General features: G+C 43.3%; 1 protein-coding gene across 1 annotated transcript in view; it reads right to left on the bottom strand.

Moving 5' to 3' along the window:
* Window positions 1-3135: 3135 nt before the first annotated feature.
* Window positions 3136-10786, bottom strand: part of LOC139463982 (fibropellin-1-like) — a 62685-nt gene continuing 55034 nt past the window's right edge. Inside the window, exons 9-11 of the mRNA XM_071245458.1 lie at window positions 10115-10231; window positions 5632-9591; window positions 3136-5011 (exon numbers count right to left, since the gene is read on the bottom strand). Of these exons, the coding sequence (XP_071101559.1) occupies window positions 4806-5011; window positions 5632-9591; window positions 10115-10231 (4283 nt within the window). The 3' untranslated portion in view covers window positions 3136-4805. The remainder of the gene's footprint in view (window positions 5012-5631; window positions 9592-10114; window positions 10232-10786) is intronic.

Genomic DNA, 10786 nt, shown 5'->3' with positions numbered 1-10786 from the left:
TCTTTTTTTTTCAATATCCCAGCTATATGACGGCGGTCTGTAAATAATCGAGTCAGGACCAGACCATCCAGTGATTGCCATCATGAGCATCGATATACGCAATTGGGATACGATGACATGCATCAACCAAGTCAGCCAGCCTGACCACCCGATCCCGTTAGTCGCCTCTTACGACAAGCATATTCGCCTTTTACAGCAAGCATGGGAAGACCTATTCTAACCCGGATCTTCACGGGTCCCGGAATAGGTGAATAACTTGACTTAATAATTCCCCCTCATTTCTATAGTGAGGGAGTAGGATCTATATGTGATCTAGCTCTGGCATATTATTGTTATTTCTGATGTTAATTCTCGCTAGTTTAATGTTCACGTTGCATAACAAGCACAAATGAATGAAACTATGTCAAAATATTTTGACTTTAAATCGCAATAGCACATTTTCAGGACAGTCACAAGCTCAAGGCCAATGAATAATACGCCTATTCATTGAACTGACTGATATCTAATCTACAATGACTTGTTATCTGGCGTAGTTTCTACATATCTTGGCCATTAGGTTATTGGTCTTGATAAGATACGTTAAATGGGTTACATACGGTTACAGTTTTTGTAAACAGAACTTGAATTCTGGACAGAGCACTCAAGCCTATCTGCATGGTTATAACCTGAGTCGATTGAGTTGGTCAGCTTTTTCAGTCAAACTATATTGTGAACCAGTCCGCTGCAAAACGTGTTCATATAGACAAAGTGTGTATATTATTAATGGGGTAGTGTATATTACTATTGGGGGTGGGGTGTGTGTGTGGGGTGGGGGTTGGGGTGGGGTTGGGGGGGTTGGGGGTGGGGGGGGGATGATGTGGGGTGTGTGTTTTGGGGTGGTGTGTGTGTGTGTGTGTGTGTGTGCGTGTGCGTGTGCGTGCGTGTGTGGTGTGTGTGGTGTGTGTGGGGTGGGTGGTGTGTGTGGGGTGGGTGGTGTGTGTGTGTGTGTGTGTGTGTGTGTGTGTGTGTGTGTGTGTGTGTGTGTGTGTGTGTGTGTGTGACAATGAACATATTTATAATGCACCAAAGCTACACCCTGAAGCGTGCTCAAAGCGGTGATGTCTGTGATTTGATTTGTGATCTGTAATGTGATCGGGAAACCAACATATCCTTCCTTTTCAGACAAAGACAATACATTTGACAACATAAATGTATTATATACTTTATGTATTATCTAACCTACGGGATTAGAAAACTTGATAATGCATTGCGAGTACACTATTCTCTCATTCGGAGAAAACAAGCTGTGTTCTCAAATCAGAGGTTTCGATTGTAGATTTGATACTTGTTAATTTCATTGGAAATCGAAAGCGATGATTCATCAATCTCATTAAAATCAGATCTAAGTTCTTGATGCCGCCAAACAAAGTTTAGCGATAGCGAGAACTAAGATCTGATTTTAATGAGATTGATCATTCATGAGCCAGAAATGTTGTAAGTCATTGACGTGTCTCTGGCTAGGTATGAATTGCGATTTGTATCCATTGTCCATACTTTACTGAGACCCTTGTTCGCCGTCGTTATTAGTATATATATATATATATATATATATTTTATTTTCACCAACACATCTACGACTTTCGTTCAAGAATCATCTATGATGACAATTGAAATTTGAACATTAAAATGAAAAGATAATATTACTTTTATGTGTTTTTACATGTTCATTCGTAGTATGTGATGGTTATCTATATTTTCATTCGAGCCGACCTATCATTATAATGAAAATAATTGTGAGGACGCTGTTTGCTTAAGTCACAAACCATCTGCCACTAACATCCGCGACTGAAAGTGCGTAAAGAATATAAATTATTTTATTCCGTGATTTCAAAAACGTTTTGTTTGTTTGTTTGTTTAACGCCGCACCCAGCAATATTCCAGCTATATGACGGCGGTCTGTAATTAATCGAGTCGGTACCAGACAATCCAGTGATTGACATCATGAGCATCGATCCACGCATTTGGGATACGATGACATGCATCAACCAAGTCAGCGAGCCTGACCACCCGATCCCGTTAGTCGCCTCTTACGACAAGCATAGTCGCCTTTAACGGCAAGCATGGGTTGCTGGAGACCTATTCTACCCCGGATCTTCACGGCCAAAAACGTACTGTGATGTAAATTTAAATTGACAGCGCACTGTTTCTAACATGACACATATTACTTCAGCGTTTTACGGTAATCCCAAGGCTGGTGTCTCAATGTCACTGATGTATCCCTCATGTTGTGGTCATGTGCTGGCTTCAATGAACCTTCTTCTGGACGTGGACGTCTTTTGTATTTCTTGTATCGTGTACGTACAGGTAAAGTCCCCATCACTGTATGCTCCGTCGGTTGTGTTCTCTTGGTTGAAGATGTTTCATGCTCAACCATAGTACCAGTTGCAGGTGATATCCTTCGGATAGCCGGTGATTACAACAAATATTTTTTTGGAATTTGGGTGGTATCGGAAGTACCCAGATGAATCAGATTACTAGTTTCCAGCATGCAGTCACAGATGTAATACCATCAGGATTTAAAAATATTTGGATCTTGTGGAAACGTTCTGCGCATAGTTCGGCCAGCTTAAATGTATGCGCGTGTACTTCTTTTTTTGTTGACTCGTATCTTCTAAAAAGCAGAGTCCATTGTTCGATTCTGACTACATCATGAACAAATGTAAACCAATCACTATCGAATAGAGATGATACCAAGTGTTCGCGAAAAGGTGAACACACCCTGCCTCCAGGATGGCACCCGTTATAAACACATGCAAAGGCAAGTCAATTGTTCACCTGAAAACCTGAGCGGCCTTTTCATAAACATTGAGTTACAAAACACAGGACAGGGCAATGTTTACTATATTCATTGTTTGTTTTGCGAGCTACGTTTACTCTAGATGATGTCTTGCTGCCGTGTGCAGAGAGAATTCGCTGTGACGTACTCTACGTCTTCCAACCTTTAGTAGTTATGACTCGATACCATAGTTATGACTCGATAACTATCTTTAACGCCACCTTGAACAGCATTCCGGTTACATAAGTTCATACAGATTAACTGAATATAATAGCCGACAAGTATTAAACCTTTTATTAACATAACATTTACATTTGGAACCATATGATACAAACACTGTTTGACAATATTTTCATTTTAAAGATCTTGTATTGAAATTCAGTTTATTTACATTTCATTTGAACAGACACTGGAGGACAGAATACATATAGTTTTAACATATTTCAATTAACAACTAGATTATAATAATACATGAAACCGAAACAACAATTGTCATTCCTCAGAGACCAGACACAATTTAAGGAACTTTGGATGTGGCGGGGAGAAGGGGACAGACTGTTAGGTAATCTGGATGTTAGTGACCAGCATTTAAGCAACAGACAGAAAGATAGATTTATAGTTGGGTAGTTATAATGGCATGAATGAGGGTATGGGTGTCTGGGGTTAGGATTTACCATACTGCTGTAGCATTTCAGCCATATTAGCACGTGACACAACGAGTGGACTTTCCCATGTTGTACGTTAGGAATCAAACCCGGGTGACGAGCGAACGCGTTGACCACAAGGCTACCCAACCACACCCTCAAAACATTATTTGTTTAGCTATCCATAGTTTTGAGTTAAAGGTGTGGGTTTGTTTGGGTTGCTAGGCAACTGGATGCATCAAACACTCGTTCCACCCAAAACGACCTCTATAGGGGCTCGAACCCGAACAAAAGGCATGACGAGTGAACGCTTTGGCTTGTGGTTTTCTCCCGACACTGAATTGACTCCTTATATTGTTTACGCGTGAACATTTATGAACCACATACATTAGAACATTGAAATTGAACACAATTAGACACACGTGACACACAACTTCAGGTACAATAATATTAGTGCTATGCAATGAGAGTTTTACACTGATTATGCAAGGTATGATACAAGTATTGAGGATATGACGTGTAACAAGCGACTATTTACAAAAGAAAATGTTCAAGAAAAGTAATTTTAAATTCATTCGAAATGGTAATCTTTCTCAGTCGTAAGCAATTTCAAGAGTTTAAAAAATATCAGAGTACTTAAAGGTATAAAATGAAAGTGGCAACTTATATATCAAGCATATATGTGAATATTCAAGTCATATAAAAGTAGAAAAATATTATCACCAGGAATAATGGACTAGAACCGCTCCGAAGTTCCTTTACTTACACAATACACAGGAATGCAAAGATATGAAAGACAATAACAAGTTGTGAAACCGTCGCCGATCTTGCTACATATTAATGAAATACTGACCATTTCTAGATATGTCAACTCTGTAATGATGCTTTCTATGGTATACGCAGGTTTAGAGGATAAAACAAAATGGCCGAACTATTTGCTACTTAACACATAGCCTCGTACCCCGTATGAATGAAGCTGGATGAAATAATCAGTATTCCAGTTATATGTACCACTGTAAGTGTCATGAAGCTTCATCTATCTTTCAAAATGAATCAGATTTTGAACTTTTTACTTGAAATCGCTGCATACTTTCTTGAAACGCATTTATCACAAACGTATGCTTAAAAAAATGACGTTATTTAGCAGGTCTCATTTCCGAAGAATACCATGAAACATAGTTTGAACATGAAAGATTGCATGATGTATCTTTGAGAACTGGCTGTGCCTAGTGTCGGCTAGAAGAACCAGTATCTGCTTGTATCCTTGAGAACTGGTTCTGACTGGTGTCAGCTAGAAGAACCAGTATCTGCTTGTATCCTTGAGAACTGGTTCTGACTGGTGTCGGCTAGAAGAACCAGTATCTGCTTGGCGTAACGGAACAGCCTGCACGATCCCAGTAGTCACACGTGTGAGTGACCTTGTTGAAGTGAAGGTCAGCTGGACAGTCCTTGACCCATGCACGTCCCCAGTCACAATGAATCCACAAGGTGCAGTCCCATGGGTGCGGATACTCGCCCCCCGCACCGCGCGGGCACTCGAACTCGACGTGTTCTGAAACAAATAGGACAGGTGTTGGTTAGGGAAACAACCATGTGGACACTTCTTTCTTCACTTCGAATATCAGGTTCTTGTTAAGGTGTGATAGTTTCTTGATAACTGATTACAGTTGACCATTGTTATCACTTCCCGGTCATTTCGAAACACTCGTCTTCTCGAAGTTAACCAATCGTCAAAAAAACTAATGAATTCTGGTTATCTCAACTTAACACTCAATGTATCTTGGTGCTGATTGGCCGACGTAACTAGAGTGGTTAAGTGAATGAGTTTAATGGTACAGGTTTAACAGTATTTCAGTTAAATTGCTGTTTCTCTGTTTAATGTAGGAGGAAAGCCGCAGTGATGCAACTATTTGACGTTTATCACTTTGGTGAAACCAAAGAGCCTGGTAGATCAACCAAGGATTATAATCGGGACCAACAATAATTCGGGATTCGAACAATGATCTACAGACCCCGACGTGACTAAACCTGCGACACCTTGGACTACCCATCTTGACTACAGAAAACACTATGCATGTTTGTAAATTACAAACGATGAATAAACATACATCGATCCAACTGTATTTCTACATTTTGAGCTAATCCCATTAAATCCCATTTTCGCCTACTTACCACATCGTTGACCCTTGGTCAGCGGTGGGCACATGCAGTCGACGTCTCCAAACTGGGTCAGGTAGCACACGCCATTTGGACACCGGCTGGCGCTGCAGTTAAAGTTCCTGATCTGGCAGCTATCTCCTGTGTATCCATTCAAGCATTCACAACGGAAGGCGACGCTGTCAATGGGCACACATGTACCCAGGTTGCGGCAGGGGGACGACTTACAGGGACCTTCAGTGCTCACAGGGAGTTGGCAGTACTGCCCACCATATCCCAAGGGGCAGGAACAGGTGAAGTTAAAGGGGGACTCTGGCGACGGGGTACAGCTTCCACCATTTAGACACGGCTGGGGGCTGCACGCTGGGGACGTCATGTACTGACAGTTGATTCCAGCAAATCCTCTAGCGCAGGTGCAGATGTAACCCCCAAACGAGAGCGAGGAACACTGTCCGCCATTTTCACACGGGTTATTCTGGCAGGATTCACCGCTTGATGTCTGGCAATATATACCGCTGTACTCTCTCGGGCAGACACATCTGAATCTATTAGAGTCGCTTGGGTCTATTTCACAGGTTCCCCCATTTTGACAAGTAACGGTACTGCAAACATTGTTCTCACTTCTATCTATTTCACACCTAGGTCCCACAAAGCCAGTTGGGCATGCACAGGTGTATTGAGTGTTTGAGCGAGGGAGACAGATGCCGTTATTTTCGCAAGGGTTGCCAGAACATGGTCCAATAGGGGTCTGACAGTTTTGCCCTCCGAAGCCGCTGTTACACTGACACGCGTAGCCATTCAGACTACGCTGATCCGGCGAGCACCTGCCTCCGTTCTGACAGGGATTGTTTGAACAAGGATTGGACCTGGTTTCACAGTTTCTCCCAAGATACCCAGCATTACATCGACACCTGTACCCGCGAGACTGTGTGACGTCAAACTCGCAGATGCCGTTCTGACATGGATTTGGGTTGCATGTACTGGTGAGAGATTGGCAGTTGGTGCCTCCGTATCTAGGGCTGCACCGACAGGAATAACCTGTTCCCGACTGAATACAGCTTCCGCCATTACTACACGGGCTGGATGAACAGGCGCCAGTGATGGTCTCACAGTTGACTCCACCGTATCCGGCAGAACAGCGACATGAGTATCCAGATCCTGATGAGACACAGTTTCCGTCGTTTCTACATGGGTTCGGTTCGCAGAAGTTGGTGCGGGTTTGGCAGTTGACACCTCCAAATCCTGCTGTGCAACGACATATATAGCCAGTGGAACCTAATGGGGAACAGCTAGCGCCGTTCCTGCAAGGATTCGGGGCACAGAAGTTGGTGCGGGTTTGACAGTTAATGCCTCCGAAACCCGTTGTGCACTGACATCGGTATATAGCACCCGATGAAAGACATCTTCCACCGTTTGCACAAGGATTGGATGCACAGACGTCGATCGGGTTTTCACAGTTGGTTCCTGCGAATCCTGCTAAACAGCCACAGGTGTAGCCAGACGTTTGGAAAGGGTCGCGATTACAGATGGCGCCATTTTGACATGGGTTGATGAAACAAGGGTCCAATAGGGTTTCGCAGTTTGCACCTTCATAACCATCTCTGCAAGTACATCTGTAGCCAATGTTGTTAGAAGCATCGAATCTGCAGGTTCCTCCGTTTCTGCAAGGGTTCTCCTGACACGAGGTTGCTTCGGAGTTTTGGCAGTTCTTACCTCCGAATCCCACTGGACAGTTGCATCTGTACTGTTCAATGTAGGATGCATCAAATACGCATCGTCCTCTGTTTAAGCATGGCTGGCTAGTACAGGCATTCACTTCTCGTTCGCAGTTCGGTCCAGTAAACCCGTCTAGACATACGCACGAATAACCCGAGACGAAGTCCCGCGTAACACATTGTCCACCATTTTGGCATGGGTTAGATCCACAGTTCTGTCGCACCTCAACCTCACAAAGCTCCCCTGTATAACCAGCCAAACAGCTGCAATCAAACCCCCTTGCATTGCTTGGGTCGGGGAAGCAGAACCCGCTGTTCGCGCATGGGAAGGAAGCGCACACATGATTCTCGCAGTATTGTCCCGTGTAGTTGTTTGGACAGCTGCAGTTGAATGTTGTTGGCGAGAAGGAGAAACATACTCCGCCGTTCTGGCACAGACCGGGTCGGCAGCTGGTTGCGATTTGACATGTTGGACCGGTGAAACCAACAGGGCATTCACACGTATAGGAAGACCCTTCCTGTAAGCATGTTCCACCGTTGAAGCAGGCCACGCCGTTTCGCGGCGAGCAGGGTCCAAACTCACAGCTCTTTCCACCATAACCTTGCCGGCATTCACAGAAGAAAGACGGCCCTGCTGATACGCATGTCGCACCATTGTCGCACGGATTTGAGGAGCATGGATCTTGTTGTTCACAGTTGTTCCCTGTATATCCACGTGGACATCTGCATGTGTAAGATATGCCAGTTCCTGTGCATGTTCCGCCGTTTCTACATGGCTGTCGTGAACAGATTGAAAACGTCTGGCATTGGGGACCAGAGTAACCTTCAGTGCAGGCACACGTGTAGCTGGATTCATTTGTAGCCAAGCACCTTCCATTCAAACAGGGATTAGATGCACATGGGTTTCTTGAAGCGCATCTGTTTCCTATATACATATCAGTACATATGCATCTGTAGGTTTGACCATTTGCATCACAGAAACCGCCGTTTAGACATGGGTTTGAGGTACAAGGATCACGAATGCTACATATTCTACCACTGAAGCCATTGGGACATGTGCAGTTGAAGGTGCTTCTGGTGTTAACACACAGGCCATTGTTACGACAGGGTGTGGAGGCACAATAATTCGTCTCTTCGCAGTTGCTTCCCCTGAAACCGCTCGTGCATTGGCATGAGTAGGAGTTGATGCTTGGGTTCGAGAAACATGTTCCACTATTTTGACACGGGTTAGACTCGCAGGGCTGGTACGTTTCACAGTTGAAGCCGGTATATCCAGAAGCACAGTTACAGCGATAAGTAAGTCCATTGGGCGAGCAGGTTCCTCCATTTCTACACGGAGATGTTTCACACGTATTGATGACTGTGCAGTTCTTTCCAGTGAATCCTTGCTGACATTCACATGTATAGGTGCTCCCGCTTGCTCGACAGATACCATTGTTTTGACAGGGGTTAACGAAGCAGGGGTTAAAATCGCTGCATGTGCGACCAGAATAACCAGGGCGACACTCACATGAGAAGGAATTACCAATGGTGATGCAATTGGCGTTGTTTTGACAAGGGTTAGAGCTACATCGATCTGTCTGCGCGCATCTCTCACCCGTGAAACCAGACTGGCAACTACAGATGAATCTGTCCCCGTTTGAGAAGCACGCTCCACGATTCTGACACGGGTTCGGAGCGCAAAGATCGCGTCGGTCTGTGCAGGTAGCGCCAGTGTAATCTATTGGGCATTGACAAGCGAATCCTCGTCCACTGGCGGTGCACGCTCCTCCATTAAAACACGGGTTACTGAGGCATGGCTGGAAGTTCTCACAACTAATTCCGGTGAAACCTTGGGGACAAATACAGCGATATCCTCTAGCGGTTGTGGGGGATGGGACGCAGGACCCTTCATTAAGACAAGGCGAGGAGCCACATGTGTCCACGACGTCACAGTTCCTACCAACGTACCCCTGTTGGCATCTACAGGCGTAGTTATTGCCGTTCCTGCTGCAGACGCCATTCTCACAGGGACTGTTGTAACACGGGTCGTAACTGTTGCACGTTGTTCCAGAGTAGCCAGGTTCACATGAACACGTGAATGTGTTGCCTACGTTGGTGCATTGTCCGTTGTTCAGGCACGGACTTGACGTGCATCGGTCTATCTGGTCACATATATCACCAATGAATCCTCTCGGGCAGTTGCAGATGAACTTTTCGTCATTCGAGTAGCAAACGCCGCCATTTACACATGGATATGGTGAACAGGGATTTGTGATTTCTGGAAGAAATTGAATATGTTTATGACCTTATTACAATACTGACGCAATATTGATAGCGTTTGTGACATACACAAATTAAATATAATTCTAACACAGTCGAAATATCAAACAGTCGACAACCGTTGTGTTGAACTTTGTTATATCTCAAATTTAACGCTATGTCGTTGAAAACCCTTTCAAAGTTGATTGGCATGTTTCCAGTGTGGAATTTAATCTTAAAGAAATATTCAACTTCACAGTCGATGTTTTTTAATTTATACACCACCTTTCCGCATAACATATAGGTTAAAAAATGATAAACAATTAAATTAATTTCATATTCACTCGTCTAAATTCCTATTCATATGGTCGACTCATGATCTTATTACCTGAGTTCAAATGAAATCAACATAAATGTCGCCGAAAATATTCCAATCTATATGGTAAGGGTCTAATCGGGTCTTCGAGTACCTCAGCGATTTTCATACTATATATCAGCGGATCATGGATTACAAATGAACGTCACGTTTGTACTGCACTTACTTGTCTGGCAATCTTTGCCGGTGAATTCTCTTGGACACTGACATACATAACTCCCGAGAGTGTTCAAACACGTGGCACCATTTCGACAGGGAGATAACTCTTCACATTCATTTATATCTGCAATAAGGTAATTTTAACAAAACTAAACAAATATTAAATAATGGCCAATTTATTAACATTAATAGTATATAACACATAAGCGATGGTGAAAGAAACATCTCAAGGTATGCTATTGAAAGTGAACTGTGGTTATGCATATTAAACAGCTTGTCTTCAGAAGCAGTTTCAGTTTTCTGAGGCAAACGAATCAGAAGTTGTTTGTCACAGACAAATTTCAAGACACCCGTAAGTTCAGATACTGTTTAATCGGACACAATGAAGCTTTTCAGGTGTATGCATGTAGCCTTGAATGTCTTCATATACTGCACAAGTTTAACACTGGACTTGTATTATAATGTTTGCAAACTGATCATTTAGTGGTGATCTATATGCAGTAAACTACGGTTATAACGAACTCAAAGGGACTACTAATTTTAGTTCGTTATAACCGTAATTCGTTATAAGCATATATACAGCATAACTACAGCATACAGTCGGGACTAAAAAAATAGTTCGTTATATACGTTAGTTCGTTATAAGCGTGTTCGTTATAACCGTAGTTTACTGTATTGC

This window comes from Haliotis cracherodii, unplaced genomic scaffold (assembly GCF_022045235.1).
Source record: "Haliotis cracherodii isolate W230 unplaced genomic scaffold, xgHalCrac1.p SCAF_16, whole genome shotgun sequence".
Lineage (NCBI taxonomy): Eukaryota > Metazoa > Mollusca > Gastropoda > Lepetellida > Haliotidae > Haliotis > Haliotis cracherodii.
The sequence above is the reverse complement of the archived record's forward strand: the minus strand, read 5'-3'. Positions and strand labels throughout refer to the sequence as shown.